The sequence below is a fragment of the Theobroma cacao genome, chromosome 6, assembly GCF_053813885.1.
Source record: "Theobroma cacao isolate CCN51 chromosome 6, ASM5381388v1, whole genome shotgun sequence".
NCBI classification, from domain to species: domain Eukaryota; kingdom Viridiplantae; phylum Streptophyta; class Magnoliopsida; order Malvales; family Malvaceae; genus Theobroma; species Theobroma cacao.
The window spans coordinates 28,204,675-28,225,714 of NC_142644.1; the positions used below are offsets into that span (position 1 = coordinate 28,204,675).

Genomic DNA, 21,040 nt, shown 5'->3' on the forward strand with positions numbered 1-21,040 from the left:
TGTAGACTATTGGATAATTTTTCCTCCATTTTTGAGACTTCGAACTAATTTAAGTTGTGCAATTTAGTTGACTTTTGAAATTTTTTTTAAGAAATCTTGAAAAAAGAAAAACACCACTTAATCATATTATATTACCCACCCACCGACAGAAATGAACAAAAAATGGTAAATTGACCATGTCACTTGCCAGTAAATAATGGCACGTTGGTCACAATGGCCAATTCCAAATTTTCAAACACCATAAATTCAAAAGGGTGAGTAAAGTTTTACAGAATTAATTAATAAATAAAAGAAATCTCCAGTTGGCAGTGGGATGTTTAATTTGGTGAATGTATGTATACCAAATGGATATCATTAACTAATCAGAATGTAAGAGTCAGGGTCAAATAACAATGCTTCATCAGATTCATAGTGCTTTGTTGATAATCCATTCCCTAATAAAAATTTCATTTTTCTTAATAGTTAGTCAATTTTTTCATTTAATTAACAAGATAAAGTTTATTCAAACGTGAAACTTTTACGTAAATGTCATGAACCATTATTTTTTTGTTAAAAAATTAATTTAATGAGATGTACAGCATTAATATTTATAAATTTTATGACTTTATTTTTTCTTACTGAATTTGTTGACACTTTCACTATTGTCTATTATTATGTGGGCTGGATTTGTTTTAATATTATATTGTTATGAAATTATTATCTTCTTTTCACAATATTAACTTGATAAAGTATGCAACACCTTACACGTAAATTTTTTTTAAATTTTCTATTTACTCGATATAAAATTAAAACATTTTCTTTACCTCATTTGAAATGTTTGATATGACATATGAACATAACTCACTTGTTATTATAACAAAGTTCAAACGATTTCAAGTGGAGTCTGACTTCCTCTTTGCTATACAAAAGTTATCGATGAAAAGTAATACTTTAAATTTGAATGTGCGTTTATTAAAAAATATAAAAAAAATTACTCTTACAAGATTGAGATTATAAAATATTTTACATATCTCGTGAAACGAACCAATTCACTTATTTGATGACCACACATCAGATAATTTACTTTTGAGATTTAGGATTTTTGAGTCCCTTCCTTCTAGTATTGTTTATCTTTTACTAGTTAATGTTTTAGGAGTTGCTTGTCTTAGAATAATGTAATAAGTTACTCTTTTTTCCGTTATCTATACAAAAAAAATGTTTTCAAAATAATTGGTAGACAAATAGGGAATGGTGGGAAAAGTTCAAGAGAGAAAATATTCGTTTAAGACCTGGTCGCAAAACACGATGAACATCCTGCCAAGCACATGGGCGAATGGTTTTATTTAAACCGCTTTTATTCTGCTTTCTTTTCACTTTTCACTTTTTTATGTCTGAAAACTTACATTCCCATTTTTTTATTTTCATTACCAAATGTTTAGTCTTAATTCAACCCTAAAAAAGTAAATCAAAGTAATCATCTTTTTGCCTTGCAACAATTTTCACGTTTTCCATCTCTTAAAACAAATATTGGTATTTAAGCTAAGAACGCAGTCATGAGTCTAAGCACGCAACCACCTTTTTGTTTCTTTTACTACAAACTTTATCATGTGCCTGAAGTTTGATCTCATCTTAGTTTTGATTGCCAGCCACTTGAATGGATTATAATTTACTTCTTTGAAGGTTTTTATAATTCCATATCTTAATCAGTGAGGAACCGTCTCACGCCAGCAGCCTAAATTCAGCAAAAGCCCAGACTTAACAAGATTTTCCAATGCTAAGACTAAACAGGGATTTTTTTTATAGTCAAAACAAGAACAGACCAAACTCATATTTTTTGTTCTCTAACGATTACTCAGTTTGCATGGTCCAGTTACGATGTACTTGTTGATCAAATCAAACATGTCAAAATCAAGGCGTATATGTCTTTATCAAATTTCCAGAGCATGGCATGAAACAGTTTCTTCTACATTCTTTGCTGGTCTCATCAAACTTTTAAGGCATGGTTATGACCTATGAGAAAATTGCATGGTTATTTGGAGGCAAATTAACAACTAATGAAATGATTATTTAATCCCTCAAAAACATTTATCTGAGAAGCAAAATCGTATAACATGTTTATTTCCCTCTTTATTGGGGAAGAATGAGTTTTTTTCCTTATTCAACCAAAAATAATATTTTATTAAAACATTGCTTAATGCCCAGAAATTTACAGGTGCCGTAAGATCGACTACCATACAGACTGTTTAACCATATTACATAAAATCTAACAATATATACAAATTCATATATGAAAGTATGAACTAAGCTGTCTTAGCCGACACCCACCGTATTCTTCGTGCAAAAAGCATAAACTCTTTGGCAATGTGTTTGTCCAATTTTTTTTTTTATTATAATTATTCTTTTCAAGAAAGATAAAACATCATACGTAAGTAATATATAAATCTAATTCATAATTCTTATTCAAATTCAATCAGGGGAGATAAGCCTGAGGGATTTTGCTTTTGATAGTGGCACAGGAAATTTGGCTCATTGGCTAGATGTGGAAATTAATCCAACGCCAGTCATTTTGAGGCTGTTGGAATATCATTTTGGACCCATAAATCATTAATTGCCCGATTGAGACTAAAAAGTGAAAGCCGTTCTCTGCAGTTGACTCTGTTTTCCTTCTTCAAAATAGGCTGCTTATCGCTTGTTTCCCTTTCCCAGTACGATTCCCCGATTTTCCCAACCTGAAAGCAATTCCAAAATTTAATGTTCATCCCACCGTCAGGTACGGAAAGATTGCAATAATAAAACAAGTTTAGTAATTACCACCACCGAGTACCGACACAGGTGTCTGAAAGCAGTTGATTTATGATGTCCATGTGCCCCTCATTTAGAAGAAACGATGATTTGATTGATTCAGGTGGAGAAATTATACAGCAGTCAATTCTCAATATGGCAGAGGAGCAGGGAGCTATCATATGGACTAAGAAAGCTACGAGTAAGATATCTCAAGCTTCAATAATGTGAATTGGCTAGGTTTCTTTTCCTCCACTAATTGAAAAACGCCAAGAGACAATCCTTGGTGGCAGTCTTTAGATGTGATTGTGATTATGAAGCCCCTAATCTACCTACTGGGAATTGATGTTATGGTTGGATTAGAGAATAATGGGCTTTGGGAATTGATGCTTATGGTCAGACTTGATAGCTTGTGAATAATGGGCTTTGCCATCAGAGCCCATTGACAGTAAGAGTGTTAAGTTTTTTTTTTTTTCCTGAAAAAAAGAGTAATAAGTTTTTTTTGAGAAAAGAGCAACAGTTATATAAATTCAAAATATGAAATACCCTAATCTTATACACTCCGCACTAAGGAGGTCGAAAAATAAAAAATATATTAAAAAATATAATATTTAAATAAAATTTTAAATTATTTAAATATATTTATTCAAAATATGAGATACCCTAATCTTATACACTTCGCACTAAGGAGGTCAAAAAATAAAAGATATATTAAAAAATATAATATTTAAATAAAATTTTAAATTATTTAAATTATTTAAATAATTTTTTATTATATTTAAATAATTTTTTATATTTTTATTTTAAATAAAATAAACTTTTATAATTAATTATTTATTAATTACTATTAATAAAAATATCACTTGTCATTTTATATTCTCGTGACACTAACATGACATTTAAATAAAAAATAAAAAATATTATATAATCATGTTATCATATCAACATATCATATTATAATTAATTATAATATTTTAACATATTACATAAATATCACACGACATAAAATAACAAATAATATTTTTACTAAATCAATCATTAATTATAATGATTTATTTGACTCAAAATAAAAAAATATAAAAATTTATTTAATTCAAAATAAAAATAAAATAATTTGATTAGAAGTAATAAAAATATAAAAATTTATTTAAATTTTTTGAATGGAAGAGATTTTTTTTTGTATATTATATCTAAAAAGAAAGACAGTCCTAAATAGCCCAAAAAAGTGTTCGTCTGTGGATTTAAGACTCCTCGTTGGTTTCATTGATGTTAAGAGCAGAAGTAGAGGAAGATTCGAATTGAGATCCTGAATATGTCATACTAGGTCCCTGACTTTCTCCAAAATTCTGACTATATATAGAGCTACGATGGTCTCTGATGACTTTAAACCTTAAATCCTCACTGTAACTACTCGCGTTAGGGACTGCATCGGGAATGGCAATTGTTCCTTCCAGCATTTCCACCACTTGGGACATTGTTGGCCTCAGAGAAGGTGAAGCATTTGTGCATAAAAGAGCTACTTTAATCATCCCTTCTGCTTCTGATTTATTATATTCAGATCCCAGCTGATTATCCACTAACTCTAATAGCTTTCCACTTTGTTGTAAATGACAGGCCTGCAAAACACAGACAAACAACTATAATAAAGACAGGAATCAAACAGTTTATGCAGAGTATATGATATCTGAAATATAGGGTTGGGAGGTAAAATGTATATGAAGATACAGAAACAACATCCGCCAGAATCCAGATGCAGAAATAAGGAAATAAATCAGTGGTTACCCAATCTAGAAGGCAAGTATGTTTGTCGTCTGGCCCATAATTCATATTATGCTTTCCACTGACAATCTCCAATGCCACAATTCCAAAGCTGTAAACATCTGCCTTGTAGGTCAAATAACCCCACAGTGCATACTCTGGTGCAATATATCCTCTGCATTTAACCAAATTTTCATTTTAAGTTGAAAGGAAACTTTTCAACTAAAACAACATTGCAAACTAATAGTTGGCTTACATTGTTCCAGCAATTCGTGTGCTGATGTGAGTTTTTTCCTCTTCATGAAGCTTGGCCAATCCAAAGTCAGATATTTTAGGATTGAGGTCTCTATCAAGAAGAACATTTGTAGCTTTGATGTCTCTGTGCACAATTTTGAGTCTAGACTCCTCATGGAGAAACGCTAAACCTCTAGCTATTCCAACACAAATCTTGTGCCTTGTAGGCCACTCCAGATTTATTCGTGAGTATTCTGGTCCTGAACATGATAATCCCAGGAAATATTTTATAATTCAAATAAATCACAGGCACCCTAGTTAGCATACTAATTGTTTATTAAACTTACCAAACAAAGCCCGAGAAAGGCTATTATTTTCCATGTACTCGTATACTAGCAACAGTTGATTCCCTTCGATACAGCATCCATAAAGCTTTACAAGATTGGGGTGTTGCAAACATGAAAAGATGCCCATCTCATTCAAGAATTCACGATTTCCCTGACTTGACTTTGAAGAGAGCTGCTTGACGGCAATTATTGTTCCATCAGCTAGCTGACCCTGTCATCCAGTCATGAAATTGAGTACCATATCTAAAATCGAAATTTCATATTAAATAGGATTTCATTTTACACATATTTAGCTTGTATACCTTGTAAACAGGCCCAAATCCACCCTCTCCAATCTTGTTTACAGAATCAAAATTGTTGGTGGCAGCCTTGATCTGTTTTAAGGTGAAAGAAACTGTTTGAGGATCTAGTCCCTTAAGATCTGTAAAAAGAAGAGGGGTAAGAATGCAGTAAGCAAGTCTCCTGATCCATTATATATAGATTCATTAAAAGAGAAAGTAGAAGGCCTCCAATGAGTCCAACATGTGCATGGCCGTTTACTAGTGAACATTCTGTATGAAAGTACACAACTTTGGCATGTGAAAATCCTGTTTTCAGGAATGGTTTGCCTATCTGAGATAACATAAAAAATGAGTTTTTGGCATGAATTTTTCAAACCATTGACTTCCGCTACTAAAACACCCAAACCTTTTTCTCTCCGGCTCTTGGTTTTGAAATAGTATCTCCAGCAAAGGACACCCGATACCAAGAATATGAGAAATGATCCCAGGACACCAACAACAATTGGCAAAGTCTTTGTTTTCTTCTCTGCATGCTGAGGTTTGAAATCTGCCAAGATAACTCAACTCATAAATCCATTGTGCTAATCAAAGTTAAGCTTGAAAATAATTCAAAATAAAACTAATTTTCAATTGTGCAATACAAAAGGAGGCCTTAGATAAGGATGAGGAGGAAGGAGAAAGTAGATCACATACTGGGATCGAGTGAGATGGCTGATATGAGGGGGCCATGGACTCCTCGACTAGGAATTGCTTGAGTCCCTTTTCCAGCCCAATAGAAGTGGATCTCTATTTCACCATTCGTTACATTGACATTATAGTGTTTTGTTAGTGGGGTAAGAAATCCACCAGCTTCAGCTTCTATATTGAAGTCTTCTTCCACCAGCTCATTCTGCATCATGGAAATTCACTGACACTTATTTATCAAACTAATAGAGACCAAATGGTATCTCAAGAACAAAGCTGAAAACAAGGCACATGGTAACATGCTAACCAAGTTGAATTAATAGGACAAACAGAATTCTTCAGATGACAACATTCAATGGTCAGATTCTTTCTAAAGGAGCTAGTTTCTCAATTGTTATAGATTACCTGTATATAAATGTTGAAAATGCGCCTTCCAAGTCTTGCATATCTTGTGTTATTTGTGATCTCGATCTCCGCAAAGTGTAGTCTCACCGTATAGCTCCCATTCTCTAAACAATATCGATAATAAGTAAGTGAAAGTGGAGATAGACGTGCTGTGGCATATAACTGATTAGGCATGCTTGCTGACTGCTTTAGATAACGTGATGCTGCATTCAGTTCATCATTGTCATCCCTGAAGTCTCCAGTGCTACTAAAACCCCAGTTATCATTGTTCCGATATAACGTTGCAGCACCACCTAAACCAGATTTCGCATCTCCTACATACATTGTCCCATTTATTTTCACATCATTATCTCCACCAGAATTGATATACATAGAATGCCAATCTGCCAGAGACAACTACATTAGCTCCATAGAAAGCAGCTAACAAGATTCTACCAAGACAAACAGAAGCGATAAAGATAACCATTACATTACACTTTCCATGTTAACAGCTCGCTAACTGCATGTATAAACTTTATGGCAAAACTTTACAAGAGGAATGACCACATGTTTAACTACACTAATTTTGGCAAAAAAAAAAAACTATATTAATTAAATATATAAATATGTTATATTAATGCTAATCTTCTATCAAGCTGTAGATGATCCTTTAGCTGAGATTTCAATAAATTAAGAATGAATCTTTGAAACAAGCTTGCAAACTGGCAGGCATAAATTTTAAGGTAAGTATTAGAATTAGATTTCACATTCACAGCAAAAGATAGAGTGTACTTACATTGCTGACATTTGAAATCACTCGTGCATGGAATAACTCCTCTTCTCCTTTTATGTCATAAAAAGAAAGGACCAAAAATAAAAGACAGATTAGCAATCAAATGAATGAATGTAGTGTGACATCAAATTCTGTGGCATAAGGTTGAATTGTAATCTACAATAAAAAAAAAAAAATCAAGAAGCCAAGAACAGAACCTTACAGGTATTCTGTTGAAGAACTGCGAAACAAATTTATATTGTCCCTATTTGAAAAGCAAAAGTCAATAGAAGTCAATACACTACAGCCCAGGAAAGCATACAGGAAGAAGATGATTCTATTCAATTCAAGGAAAAAGAAAAAGAACCAACATTTTCTGTGTACAAGCAGGCTGCTCAGGGCTTTGCCATGTGAAATTATTGTAGGAAAGATCCCTGAATGCAAGAAAAAAATAAAACTGTCTTCTCAAAGATCTCTGCATGTGAAGAATTGCACATATATATTCCTCAAATAATTATTAGAATCAGAGAATCCTAGTCAAAAATACATACACGGCAAGTCCTGTCTGCAAGATTGACGCTGGTATATTTCCACTGAGCTTGTTGCCCGTCAGATAGCTGACATCAGTACATCAGTCAGTATTAAGGGTATAGCAGAAAGTCAGTATCAAATGTTTCTTCAAAACTTACATGATTCCTGTCCAAGAGAATAAAGGAAGAGAAACTTACAGGAATTTTAAATACAGAGGGAGAGTGACTTTGATAAGTTCCCCACTCAAACTGTTAAAACTGAGATCTCTTCCAAATTCACAAGAAAATCTATGTTAGTTATTCAGGTCTAGTGACATCTGCTGCTGATGAAAAAAAATTATAAAACTTTAACTAAAGGAACAAAAGTTAAATCTAGATGAGTGCAAATTCCTTTTAGCTTAGTTTTATACTCTACAGCTTATAGTGAGCCAAACACAAAAATAAGTGAGAAAATATTAATTTTTGGCAAAGACACAAAATAGAAGCATAAAGATCCACCTGAGCCATTGAAGAGAGTTACAAATCGCTAAGTTCTATTTAAGCAGAACAGATCAGGACTGCCTCTCCAGCAGTGCAGCAGGAGTCCAATTTTCATATTACAGTCTTCTCATTTCTCCTTTTAGATTCATAATGCTTCCAAACCATAAAGTTTGAAACAAAATAACACTCACTACTTTTTGTCTGAAGAATCATGTTTTATACTTACAAAACGCGTAATTTACTCAGTTGCCAGATCTCTTGTGGGATTTGCCCAATAATGTTGCATTTCTTCAATATTCTACAAAAGAACAGCAATGTCAGATGCAATGATAAAAAAGGCTAACATCATAAGCCTTCAAACAAGAATATAAGATAAGCAGCAAATGTACATCCGATTGATTCCTGTCATGTTCCAAAGATCAGGAAAAGGCTGATTTGTTCCATTTATATCACTGATTATCCTGTAAGTACACATGCCATTAAGAACAAAAGTTTAGCAACAACATATTAACAAACCTTTGTCTGAAATCTTCTGCTTCGACGCTTTCACTTACAAGGTTATTAAGTTTCTCAAAGCAGAGATGGATGATGGAATTGGACCTTCAAGTCCACTAGCTTGCATTTCTCTGGTCGATTCAATCATGCAGAAACAATCAGTACGTGCAAAAACAATCAGTTCAAGAGAAAAATAAAAGTTTTAAAGTCTCATAAACTTGAAAGGCACTTAAAAACCTTTTGAAAGTTGAGGATCTTACAATCTTTGAAGATTCTTCCAGTTCTGAATGAAATCTGGTATACTCCCATTAAAGTTGTTGTCATTTATCCTACTGCATAGTATAATAAGAACTTTTACAAATTATACTTCTGCTAAATTTTTGTGACATCCTACTAGTTTAAGTTAATTAAAAGCTTACAAGTCTGTTAAGTTTTTCAGTTGAGCAAGTTGCACGGGCAAATTTCCACTCAGTCTGTTTGACGACAATCTCCTGCAAAGATAATTATAAACTTCATCTGTCCAAAGTACGCTAATTATAAAAGTATAGCTTATTCCTTTTTTTAACAGGTTTAAGAGGTTGGGTCAGGAAAGTTAAAATTGTATAGATTGTATAGAAGTCATGAAATGCCTTACAAAGTTCTCAAGTTAACTAACTTCCCAATCTCTGGAGGAACTTCTCCTGAAAATTGATTTGCTTCAAGGTCCCTGTAAAGTACTTACATTGAAATTACTAGAGATAAGAGTAAAATCTTTCTTGATCAATTTAAACATTTGTATTCCTTTCATTGCCAGGAAGCCTAGATAATTTGTGCGTTCATAAGCCCTCAGGGGACTGAACAGTATATCATTTCATAAGCTTAGCACAAAACATAAAACTAATGGACTGGAAAGAACATCAATTTTGAAACATCTGTCTCCTGTTAATGAAGGTTCTTCAAAACTTACAAGTATGTAAGGCTGCTAATGTTTCCCAAATAAGTTGGAATATTCCCAGATAATCGGTTTCCAAAGACAGAGCTGCACTAAGGTTGCTTGGTTAGCTACATAAGAGAATAACTTTGTTTTCTCTTCAATCAAAGATTGATCATATACAACGAGACAATAACTCACATGAACTCAAGCTGCATTGAAGCCCATTCAGGCGGAATTGACCCATTTAGATAGTTGTATGCAAGATCACTGCATGCCAAATAGATTTGGGCTTAATACACATTTTACTGTTGAATGACCAAGAAAATAATGGAATAGAAACAGTTTAATTCACATATTTGCTTCCGCTCTGATTTTCATCATTCTTAAAGCATAAGAGAGAAAACACCTCAGACTTGGTTCGATTGTTATCATCCCTATTTTCCTAGAATTTCTCCAAACTGAACTCCAAAGGAAAAATTCAAGACAGAAAGAGAACAGGGGTGCTTACATCACTTTGAGGTAAGGAAGATTTACAAGTTCAGTTGGAAGTACTCCTGGAAGGCTCTGATGCTTGAATATTCTAAAAATCCAAAACGAACCCAATATTAGCCATTTAATCCTTTCATAATTGTCTATATCTTAGACTCCATTTTTCTTCTGAAAACGAATTTGTCCTTTTGGTCCTTCATTCTTCGGAAACTTACACATGTGTAACGTGGCAGGTTCCATTTTGGCAGGTGCAAGTAATGTTTTTCTCGGAACCCGTGTCCCTGTCCACATTCTCGGTAACATTGCAAACGTCGGCATCGAAATTCCAGTCGCTATTTCCCATCCTTCTGGCAATTTGGTTCAGAATATTCACTAATAAAATCACAAGTCAAATAACAAGAATATTAATACTATTACATAATATCCAAGAAAAACAAGCAGCTAAGAGGAAACTATGTCTACCCTCATCTTGAGGCAGGTTAGCAGCATCAAGCTTGTTCGTGTCTAACCAACTGAAAGCAAGAACAACTGATAGCAGAAGTGTGGTGGCTTTAGGGAAGAACATCTTCGCAGCAAAGAAAAATCATGCAGCCTTCTGTGCAACCGAGCTGGCTCTTCGATTTCTTGGCCACTTTCTAAGTCTTTCCGGCCTTCCTCTTTTCTTATCTCTTTCCCTTACTTTTTTCACAGAGAACAAAAAGAAACAAGAAACTTAATCGAGGAGTAAAGTGGGAAATGTGGAAGTAGTAGTCAAATACTTTGAACACAAAAAGTGAAAGCCACCATTCCAGGTTTTACTGGACACTTCATCGAGGATGAACCTCAGCTGTAGCTTGATTTAACTTGTACATGGATCTTTTTGTGGACGTGTCCCATTTGTGCCCTAGTTAATTTTGCATGATTCAGACACGTAGATGGACCCACCCCTCGCACATGCATATGGGTCACTTTGACGGTATGGTCTCTTAGAAATCTTTGTTTTTCTTTTCTTTAACTAAAAAAGGTAATCAGTAGAACAGAAAAGTCTTAATTCATTAATAATTTTTTATTTTTTATGGCCACCTGTTTGTACTCTTATTTATTTCTTAATTGACTAAAATTAAAAATACATCATAAAAGCGACAACTGGACATTTTTAATGTTAAAAACTACTACTTGAGTTCATACTGCAACTAACATACAATGGGAAGCAAACCCGAATACAGTCGGCTCTCAAAGGAAAATTGAAGAGGAAGGTGTCGTTGACAAGTAAGGGGAAAAAAGTTGTACTGCTGTGTGCTTTCCTTTCTGTTCTGGTATCAGTGCTTGCGTGAGATACAAAGAGACCATCCATTTTAGGCACATTGCTTTTGACATTTGAAAACATAACTTGTTCGGACATCTTCCTGAAAATTTCTGGGACCCTACACTTTTTCCTGAGTTGTGATACGTAAATAAATAATGGCTGGGTGATCACAGAAAATTCGAGCAGGTCCACCTGAGACCTCCCATTGGAACTGTGGCAAAGGTCCAAAACTCCAGGGTTAGATGCATCCACATCAGGGTGATGCGGTTGGTTGGAAAAAAGTCATTTAAGAGCAAGAACAATGAGCCATTTGTATATTGACTAGCAGCTGTTCCAAAAACTAATATTTCCTGATGGCAATAGAAGTCTGCTGTTGCACGCACCTGTTATTAAGATAAAGTTTCATATCTCATGTTTTATTAAGCTTCGTTAGAGCCTTTCATTTATAGACCCTATAAATACAATGCAAAATAACCGTTCTGCTTGCTGCCATCCTTCCCTTGTCATGCACTGCTCTATACGAGGATTCATAACAATCTAGGTCTTTGATTAATATACAAATATGATACAAAGAGTAAAGGTTGTCTACGCAGACAAGAAGAACAAAAGAAATGGTAAGAACAATCCTGACAGTCTAACCAAGCCTGTTTCTCTGTATGCTACGAACGTGGATGGAGGTCGTAAAAATCATGTGGAGATACAGACGTTATTGAAGAGCCAGTCCATGATGGGACTGATGTTGATATCTGGCTTTCCATGGCTTTGAATTCATTGATTTCATTGCGTTCGTAAGCATAATCAGAAGAAGCTTCAATCCTGGACCCTGCAGATGTTGAACTATTCACCTGACTTCCTCCCAAATTCTGACTATTCATAGACTTATGATGATCTCTTATGGCTTTAAACCTCAAATCTTGACTGTAACTACCTGGATCAGGGACGGATTCCGGAAGGATGATTTTTCCTTCTAACATGCCCACTACTTCAGACATCGTCGGCCTTAGAGAAGGTGAACCATTTGTGCATAAAAGAGCTATTTTAATCATTGCTTCTGCTTCTGCCTTGTTAAATTCAGTTCCCAGCTTTTCATCTACCAACTCCGAGAGCTTTCGATTTTGCTGTAAATTACAGGCCTAAAATGTACATAAGAACAATTAAGGTCATTGCTATGTTTTTCAACAATATCAGAGACTAACGTACAAAGAGTAATTACCCAATCAAGAAGGCAAGTATATTTATTCTCTGGTCCATAAGTCATATTGTGCTTCCCACTGACAATTTCCAATGCCACAATTCCAAAACTGTAAACATCTGCCTTGTACGTCAAGTATCCCCACAGTGCATACTCGGGCGCAATATATCCTCTGCATCCAAATTTAATTAAACTTGAAAGTTCAAAACGGACTACAAGATTGACAGATGACAAAGTGGCTTACATTGTTCCGGCAACTCGTGTGCTGATGTGGGTCTTTTCCTCTTCATGAAGCTTGGCCAATCCAAAGTCGGATATTTTAGGATTGAGGTCTCTATCAAGCAGAACATTGGTACCTTTGATGTCCCTGTGAACAATTTTGAGTCTAGACTCTTCATGGAGAAATGCTAAACCTCTTGCTATTCCCGTACAAATCTTGTGCCTGGTAGGCCAATCCAGGTTCATTTGACTCTTTTCTGAGCCTAAAGAAAATCCCAGGAAGTATTTCATGGGCAAAATCCATCACTGTCCTCCTTTTTGAGGTTTTTGTTTCATTTTTTTCTTTCAATTAAATGTATCTGATAAAAGATTCTACAATGAACTTACCAAACAAGGCTCGAGAAAGGCTGTTATTTTCGAGGTACTCGTATACAAGCAACAATTGATCCCCTTCAATGCAGCATCCGTAAAGCTTTACAAGATTGGAATGTTGCAAACATGAAATCATGCCTATCTCGTTCATGAACTCACGATTTCCCTGACTTGATTTTGAAGATAGCTGCTTCACAGCAATTATTGTACCATCAGCAAGCTGGCCCTGCTACCCAACAATGAAAATGATTCTGAGCATAAACTTTAAAGAAGAAATCCCATTATACCATAGGGTTGATGATGACTTAAATCTGGTTTGTATACCTTGTAAACAGGTCCAAATCCACCTTCTCCAATCTTGTTTGCAGAATCAAAATTGTTGGTGGCAGCCTTAATCTGCTTTAAAGTGAAAGAAACGGTTTGAACATCTAGTCCTTCAAGATCTGGAAAGAAAACAGAGGAATTATGATTGTCCATTACATATTTATATATTTGCTTAATGGAAAAAAATAAAAATAGAGAAGCCGGAAGCTCATCTAATCAGTCCAACATGTGCATGGATGGTGTTATATCTATGTGTTGGAAATTGAAAGTAAGCAACTTAAGCAGAAACCTGGAAATTGAGATTTATTGAAAGGTTACTTCATGCAAACCTTTTTCTCGCCGGCTCTTGGCTTTGAAATAGTATCTCCACCAGAGGATACCTGATGCCAAGAATATGGTAAATGCTCCTAGGACACCAACAACGATTGGCACAACATTCGTTTTCTTCCCTGCATCACGATGTTTGAAATCTGCCCCAAAGAACTCGTCAATTCATATTGTAATTGGAACTAAACTCGAAATAATAATACCAATAACTAAACGTGTAATAAAAGAGTAGGATCAGGATCAGGATCAGGATCGAAAAAAAGGGTCACATACTGGGATTCTCCAAGGAGATTGCTGAAATGAGTGGACCATGGGTTCCTCTGTCAGGAATTGCTTGAGTTCCTTTGCCAGCCCAGTAGAAGCGGATCTCTATTCTACCATTTGTTACACTAACGTTATATGATCTTGTGTACGGGGTAAGAACCCCTTTAGCTTCAGCTTCTATATCGAAATCCTGCTCGATTAGCTCATCCTGCCACACGAAAAAAGATCCAGCAACTCCTTGGTGATAAGCCATTAACACAAACATGCCTCTCAATTGTGATCAGTTACCTGAATATAAATATCAAACATTCGCCTTCCAAGGCTTCCATAGGTTGCATTATTTGAGAATTGAATCTCCGCAAAGTGTAGAGTCAGAGTATAGTTCCCATTTTCTAAACAATATTGATAATAAGTAAGCGAAAGAGGAGAGAGCCGTGCTGTAGTGTATAAATCCGAGAGATTGTTGGGTGACTGAACAGTTGCAATAAAACGTGACTGTAAGTTCAGTTCATCGTTATCTTCTCTGAAGTCTCCAGTGCTACTAAATCCCCAGTTATCATCGTTTCGATATAACGTTGCAGCACCACCAGAACCAAAAGTTCTATCTCCTATATAAGTTTTTCCGTCTATTTTCACATCATCACCACCACAATTTAGGTACAAAGAGTGTGAATCTAAAACACAGACATATAAGTCAGTAAACTTCATATGAAGGACACTTTTGGAAGTTTAAAAAGCTATAAATTATAATTGAAAGCAACATTTCTGCATACTTACGTTCTTCACATTGGAAATCGTTCTTGCATTGAAAAATTTCATCTCTGTTTTGATAGATAGAAAAGGAAATGGATTAGCACCAAAAGAAAACTATTTAAGAGAAACTTAGCTAGCTAAAATTTTGAACTATTTAATGATGAACCAAAGGGTGGATTTTGTTTTGACAGAGCTTAAAACAGAGAGCAAGAGAAAGAGCCACTACGCCATACCAAACTTCTCAATGCAATGACAGTGGATTCTATAGCCGTAGCTGGAATTTTCATAACATAAACAATAGTGCACTAAGAATGGCAACTTACAGGTTTGTTGATGAAGAACTGCGGAACAAATTAATATTACTCCTATTTAAAAACCAAAACACAATAAAATTCAGTAATGCTGCATTAGGAAAGCATAAGGAAGTAGACATTTCTCTCCAATTAAAAGGAAAAGAAAATAAAAACTAACAGTTGCCGACAAGCAGGCTGCTGAGGACTTTGCCATGCGAAACTATTGTAGGAAAGATCCCTGCCACCAAGAATGAAATAGAGCCATCTTCTTAGAGATATTGCAAGTGAGGAAGGACATACAAATCTTCAAATAATCCTAGTAGAGTATACATACACAGTGATTCCTGTCCTCAAAATTGACTGTGGTATATTTCCGCTCAGATTGTTGCCAGTTAAAAAGCTGATCTTGGTGACATCATATAGTCAGTATTACTTGCTTTACAAACCATAAACTAGAAAAATTTTGGCTTCATGGCTTAGATGAGTTCTTTCATCAAAGGGAAAGAAAAGAAGCAAAAGAAGCTCACAGGAATTTGAAGTTTCCAGGGGGTATGACATGTTCAAGGACTCCATTTAAGCTGTTGAAACTGAGATCCCTGTCCCAAATCACAAGAAAAACATGAATATATTACATGATACGGTTAAAATTCCCCCTAAATTCATAATACTTGTAAAAATCCAAACGTTTATGCTATAAGAAAATTTAAAAAAATTTTAGTAATTAAAGACTTATGGAGAATACTCACAGAATACGCAAGTCACTCATGTCCCAGACATATTCAGGGATCTGTCCAGAAATGTTGCATTTCTTCAAAATTCTACAACATCCAATGTTAGCCATATCAAATATAATGATCTAGAAATGATTAATTATATGCCTCCATAAACTAGTCAAAGATTAGCAGTAAATGTACATTCGCTTGATGCGCGTCATGTTCCTTAGATCTGGAAAAGGCTGACTTGTTCCATCTATGTCACTTATTATCCTGTACATAAGTATAAGATTAAGAGGAAATCATTTAGTTAACAAAACATTTAGTAAATTGATGTCACTAATCTTGTGCTGATGGTAAAATTGAGAAGCTTTCACCTACAAAATTTCTAAGTTTTCCAAAGCAGAAATGGATGATGGAATAGGTCCTTCATGTCCACTGCCTTGCATTTCCCTGGTTGTCTCAGATAAATTTACAAAAAACAATCAAGAAGATTTCAAGTGATAAATACAAATTTAGAGACCTAGTCACTTAAAAACTATTCAAGTTGAGGATATCTTACAGTCTATCAAGTTTGTTCCAGTTATGAATGAAATCTGGTATACTGCCATTCAAGTTGTTGTCATTTATCCTACTGCATTTGCAATATTAATATTAGTCAATAACAAACCTCATCCTTTTTTTTTTTTTGTGAATTAATGCATCTAGTGTAACTCCATTAAAGAAACTTACAAGTCTGTTAAGTTCTTCAGATCAGCAAGTTCTGATGGCAAATTTCCAGTCAATCTGTTGGAGGACAATCTTCTGCAAGACAAATATATTACATCCTTCAAAAAGTATTGTGAGACATTTCAAGACTACAACAGTAATGCTCTTTCTTTTTATGAGGATTAAGAAAATATATAGTTCAAGAAGACAAGAGTTTAATAGAAGTCTTGAAATGTCTTACAAAGTTTCCAAGTTGAACAACTTCCCGAACTCTCGGGGGACTTGTCCAGAAAAGTTGTTTACTTCGAGGTCCCTGTAAGATAGATAAGCTAAGGTCACTAATAGGACACACCATCCACCCTCCACCTCTATCTTGGAAAGAATGAGGACCCAGGGAAAAAAACTCTTCATTCCTCTGATTGTGTCCTAACTAAAAATTGCTAAGAATATAATTAACAAGTTTAGCTCTAAAGTAAATTTTATGGACTAAAAATGATTCCAGTTTCCAAATATCATCAATAGAGTAGAGTACTTCAAAACTTACAAGTACTTAAGAGTGCTAATGTTCCCCAGAGAGCTTGGAATTCTCCCCAATAATCGGTTTCCAAAGACAGAGCTGCATTAATGTTGTCCGGTTAGCTCAATAACAACCAATTGTCTCAACTATTCATGCAAGCAGGGAGCATAATAACTCACATTTTCTCCAACTGCATCGAACCCCATTCAGATGGTATTGAACCACTCAGGTAGTTATATGCAAAATCACTGCAGGCAACATTAAGATCATTCTGATAATTAACTTAATTTATGTATGTGCCTGCAACGGGATGTCAAAAGAGAAAGAAAGTTGTGTTACTTACATCTCTTTGAGGTAAGGAAGGTCTACAAGTTCAGATGGAAGTGCACCTGGAAGGTTCTGACGCTTAAATGCTCTGAAATCCATAACAAGTTTAGTCGCTTTTAATCAATCTATATGTGTCAGTTTTTGTGTTTTTTTTTCCCTGAATCTAAGACTACTATATATAACATATCTATGTTGATGGGCAATTCGAATTCCATGATTTTTAGTTTTACAAGATGTGGGATTAGTTGAGCTTTAAGCTTTAGTTCGAACATGCATGCTTTAAGTTGGTCTAAGCCTATAAAATGAACAAACTATATCAGAAAACCTGGTCTGTTTCGAGCTTTTTCTTGAGAAACATTGAAGCATCTTTTTTCATTAGCTTATAAACAGTTAAACTGCATACCTTGAGACAAAAACTGCAATATATTTGTTAAGTTTATTCTTCAAAAAAGGAAAAACAAATCCAATACAATAAAAATCTAAAATGTGTGTAGAAAAAGTAAAGAGTAGAAAACAGAGTACAAAATTACAAAGAGATAGAGGAGAACACATGAGAGGACTACCACAGTAATCTTCAGCAATCTTCTCTATTTCAAGAAATGAAGATGTTACCATATATATATCATCTATCAACTATCATCAAAGGTAAGATGTTATTGCTAATATCATCATATTGGTCATTTTGAAACTAAATGCTTATAATCTAGTTCATCAGTGTTTCTAATTTTTAAGCTTAACTGTTAGAGGTTTTTTTTTTTATCACGAAAGAGAGAGAAGGCTCAGAAGGATCCATTGGTGACTTTCTAATCACAAAAAGGCCAAAACCCTTCATAAAATAGGTAGTTCTCAACATCACCGCCTCTCTTCTTTCATCACTGAAAAAATTGCTTTACTGTTAGAGGTTGAAACTAAAGCAACAGTTAACTTTTACAAAATGAAAGGGAAACCTACAAATGAGTTACGTGGCAGGTTTCATTCTCGCAGTGGCAAGTAACGTTTTTCTCAGGCACGAATCCTCTTTCTACCCTGGGTGTGTCATTCTTTTGGCAATCGTCTCCATCAAAAGTCCAGTTTGTAGCTCCCATCGTTCTGGCAATTTGATTCAGAACATTCACTGTATAAATATTACATCCATCGAAAACCCGAAGTCACATATCTACTTGGTTGAATCCCAAAAACCCAAAACAAGAAGAAGAAGAAGAAAACTAAAACGAGAAAATGACCATAAAGAAATAATAATTCAATCAATTCATCATACCCTCATCTTCAGGCAGCATGGCGGCCTCAAGTTTATGTGTTCCGATCCAACTCAAGGCTAGAACAGCCGATAGCAGAATCATGGCCTTGGAAAACAACATCCTGGCAAAATTGCAGCGCCGTAGAAAATCGGAAATCATTCTCCTGTTTCACTTTGCAAGCATTTTAGACTGTTCCTCTATCTTAAAACACTCCTTTCCTTTGACTTTATGTAACAGAACGGTATGAATTGTGACAAAAAAGCAAATAGAATACTAGTCAAATTAAAATGCTTTAAAAACTTTCAAACCAAAGGCACCATTCTAGCAATACCCTTTTGCGTAAACTAACCATGATCCTGGAATACTAGTATGATTTTTTGAATGAATATTGCAAGTTTCCGACGTGCTTTGCTTCTTGGGTTGTTTCATGGTTGGTTACTTCAGAATTTCCAAACCACATGTATGACTAGGATCATGGACGTGGACCTCTATATACGTGGTCAGTTTCAGTTTTGACATAAAAAAAATATTATTTACACAAGTTGGTTAATTGTTTTTTCTATGTACTTAGTTGGTTAATTTAAAGTTTAAACAGCTTTGAATTGTTTCTTTTCTTCTCTGGGATTTTGCTTTGCTTGAGAAACAGAGTCAACCACCATTTGGCACATCGGCTCTGACCGTCTTTAGGACAGTATTGCCCTCTCCATTCCCCTTTTCATGTCTCAGGAACTCTTCAATTTTACACTAAAATACCGTCAATAATGTGAACCCTTTGAGGTCTCATCAAATTAGTTACTGATTAAAGTTTTAAAAAATATAATCATGAGGCAACTAGGGTTGTTGAAGTAAAAAACGTGGCTATCAATAGAAATTAACATGTAATATGGTCATAGACTTTTTTTGTGATACCCGTGTGTACCCCTCAAGGTCATTGGTTGCCTGCAATTTTTGACGGGAAGTGGCTTCATAGAGAACTCCGAACGTATATACCAAACTTTTAAAGTTATCCCTAATGGATCCAATTAAAGATAATTGGCAAGTGGGCTTCAATTGCTTGCCATGTATCCTTGATTTCGGCCTTCTTTTTTGCCTGGGTTGGTACAAAGCGACTTTAAGTACAGATTATATATCAAGAGTAATTGTTTTATAAAAACAAAAAAGTTTGAACTTCTTATATTCAATTAAAATCATATTAAGCTTTATCAACACATCACATCAGTATTTTTTTTTTAAAAAATGCATCAACCTCTGAACTGGATTATTCATGCTCAAAAATCTTTTACCACTTGGGATGGGAGTTGTCAAAAGCTACCACATGGCCGGTGGCCCTTAGAAAGAGCTCAATTCTTTTTCTTCTCCACTTCGGGTAAAAATCTTTTGATTTATCATCCATTTTTTAGAAAAATTCCTTTCGTTTCTCAAGAGCAACAACATCAAGTGCTGAGCTAAAAACATGGAATTTAACTTGTAAAAATTGGTATCGATAGACTTAAATCACTCCATGTTATAGGGATTAATAGGTAATCCACATGGATGAGCATGCAATTTAGATTTAAATTTTATGTATGCTTAATTCTATGTGTACTTTTAATGGAAGAGTACAATAGGGAATTTAATTTGTAAAAATTGGTATCTATAGACTAAAATTACTCCATGTTATAGGGACTAATAGATAATCCCCATAGATTTTAACTTTGCTGAATTTCAAGCCATTCAAAGGGGAATTAAGTTCTTTCTTGACTCTCCATGGGCGTCCTCCCATAAATTGGAAGTTGAGAGTGATTCTTCTAACGCAATTCTCTGGGCCCAGAATCACAAAAAAGTCCCTTGGCGCATGAAGCTCATCTCCAACTCCGTTGAAAGCTATGCCCGCAATATTTTGGTCCTCTCCTTCACCCATATCAGACGTGAAGCTAACTCACTTGCAGATGGGCTCGCAAAGGCTGGTGTTGCAAGAGAATCAAACTTCAATGCTTACTTTGAAGTTGACTTGGGGGTGGAAAATGGTTAAATGGGCTCTTGTTTTATTACGTCAATGTTGTTGTTCTTACTAGGGATTTCTTTACTTTGGTGTGTTCAGTGTTATTGTAAGATGAATGATCAACTGATGTACCTTATCGTTGGCATATCCGAAATCATCTGATTCTTGCCAGTCCTTACGCCAAGGACTCTTTTTGGTTTTGTAAGCCACTGCAGCTTACCTTTTGTCTCTCATGTGAGACTATTAATAATAGCATCACTTTTCAAAAAAAAAAAACAGAGAACCTAGAAGGAATAAAACCTGGGAAGCACACAGTTGGAGAGCCGTTGTTCATACCCGGCAAACAAGGTGTCTATTAAGCACATGACCTTTTACAATCCAATGCAAAACTAACAAGCAG

At 34.9% G+C, this 21,040-nt stretch overlaps 2 protein-coding genes and 1 non-coding gene across 5 annotated transcripts; all 3 read right to left on the minus strand.

Moving 5' to 3' along the window:
* Nucleotides 1-4,135: 4,135 nt before the first annotated feature.
* LOC148762255 (putative leucine-rich repeat receptor-like serine/threonine-protein kinase At3g14840) lies at nt 4,136-10,927 on the minus strand. The gene is given in 25 exon segments (XM_088807037.1): nt 4,136-4,327; nt 4,329-4,376; nt 4,543-4,693; nt 4,775-5,012; nt 5,100-5,310; nt 5,402-5,520; nt 5,787-5,927; nt 6,074-6,269; nt 6,470-6,852; nt 7,245-7,291; nt 7,444-7,485; nt 7,592-7,654; nt 7,772-7,837; nt 7,949-8,017; nt 8,457-8,528; nt 8,620-8,691; nt 8,785-8,856; nt 8,986-9,057; nt 9,145-9,216; nt 9,360-9,431; nt 9,672-9,743; nt 9,837-9,905; nt 10,147-10,218; nt 10,343-10,499; nt 10,590-10,927. Coding segments are annotated over 25 exon segments (2,721 nt in total). The 5' UTR covers nt 10,693-10,927; the 3' UTR covers nt 4,136-4,285.
* A 1,011-nt stretch (nt 10,928-11,938) lies between these two features.
* LOC18596615 (putative leucine-rich repeat receptor-like serine/threonine-protein kinase At3g14840) lies at nt 11,939-19,049 on the minus strand. 3 transcript variants are annotated; one of them, XM_088807024.1, is made up of 24 exons: nt 18,680-19,028; nt 18,373-18,535; nt 17,438-17,509; nt 17,274-17,342; nt 17,122-17,193; nt 16,819-16,890; nt 16,602-16,673; nt 16,432-16,503; nt 16,251-16,322; nt 16,071-16,142; nt 15,903-15,974; nt 15,684-15,752; nt 15,491-15,556; nt 15,335-15,394; nt 15,187-15,228; nt 14,888-14,931; nt 14,399-14,784; nt 14,120-14,318; nt 13,849-13,989; nt 13,520-13,638; nt 13,211-13,421; nt 12,849-13,080; nt 12,626-12,776; nt 11,939-12,545 (listed from the first exon to the last, which is right to left on the minus strand). In XM_088807024.1, exons 1-24 carry the CDS (start codon nt 18,816-18,818, stop codon nt 12,072-12,074), a joined length of 3,141 nt encoding a protein of 1,046 aa, XP_088663150.1. In that variant the 5' UTR covers nt 18,819-19,028; the 3' UTR covers nt 11,939-12,071. The 3 variants fall into 3 exon arrangements, with proteins under 3 accessions (XP_088663150.1, XP_017978336.2, XP_088663151.1); XM_018122847.2 differs by having other exon boundaries at nt 12,849-13,086; nt 18,680-19,023; XM_088807025.1 differs by lacking the exons at nt 11,939-12,545; nt 12,626-12,776 and having other exon boundaries at nt 12,845-13,086; nt 18,680-19,049.
* Nucleotides 18,193-18,286, minus strand: LOC148762256 (small nucleolar RNA R41). Its single transcript, XR_016027310.1, has one exon. It is a non-coding gene; the product is annotated as a small nucleolar RNA R41 (small nucleolar RNA).
* Nucleotides 19,050-21,040: the final 1,991 nt, after the last annotated feature.

Excerpts from the sequence above, each read along its gene's own strand:
- LOC18596615 (XM_018122847.2), bottom strand. The coding sequence starts at position 18,818 with ATGATTTCCGATTTTCTACGGCGCTGCAATTTTGCCAGGATGTTGTTT. Across the intron at positions 15,557-15,683 it reads CCTGGAAACTTCAAATTCCT|CTTTTTAACTGGCAACAATC; the intron begins GTGAGCTTCTTT and ends CACCAAGATCAG. Across the intron at positions 15,229-15,334 it reads CAGCCTGCTTGTCGGCAACT|GAGTAATATTAATTTGTTCC; the intron begins GTTAGTTTTTAT and ends GTTTTTAAATAG.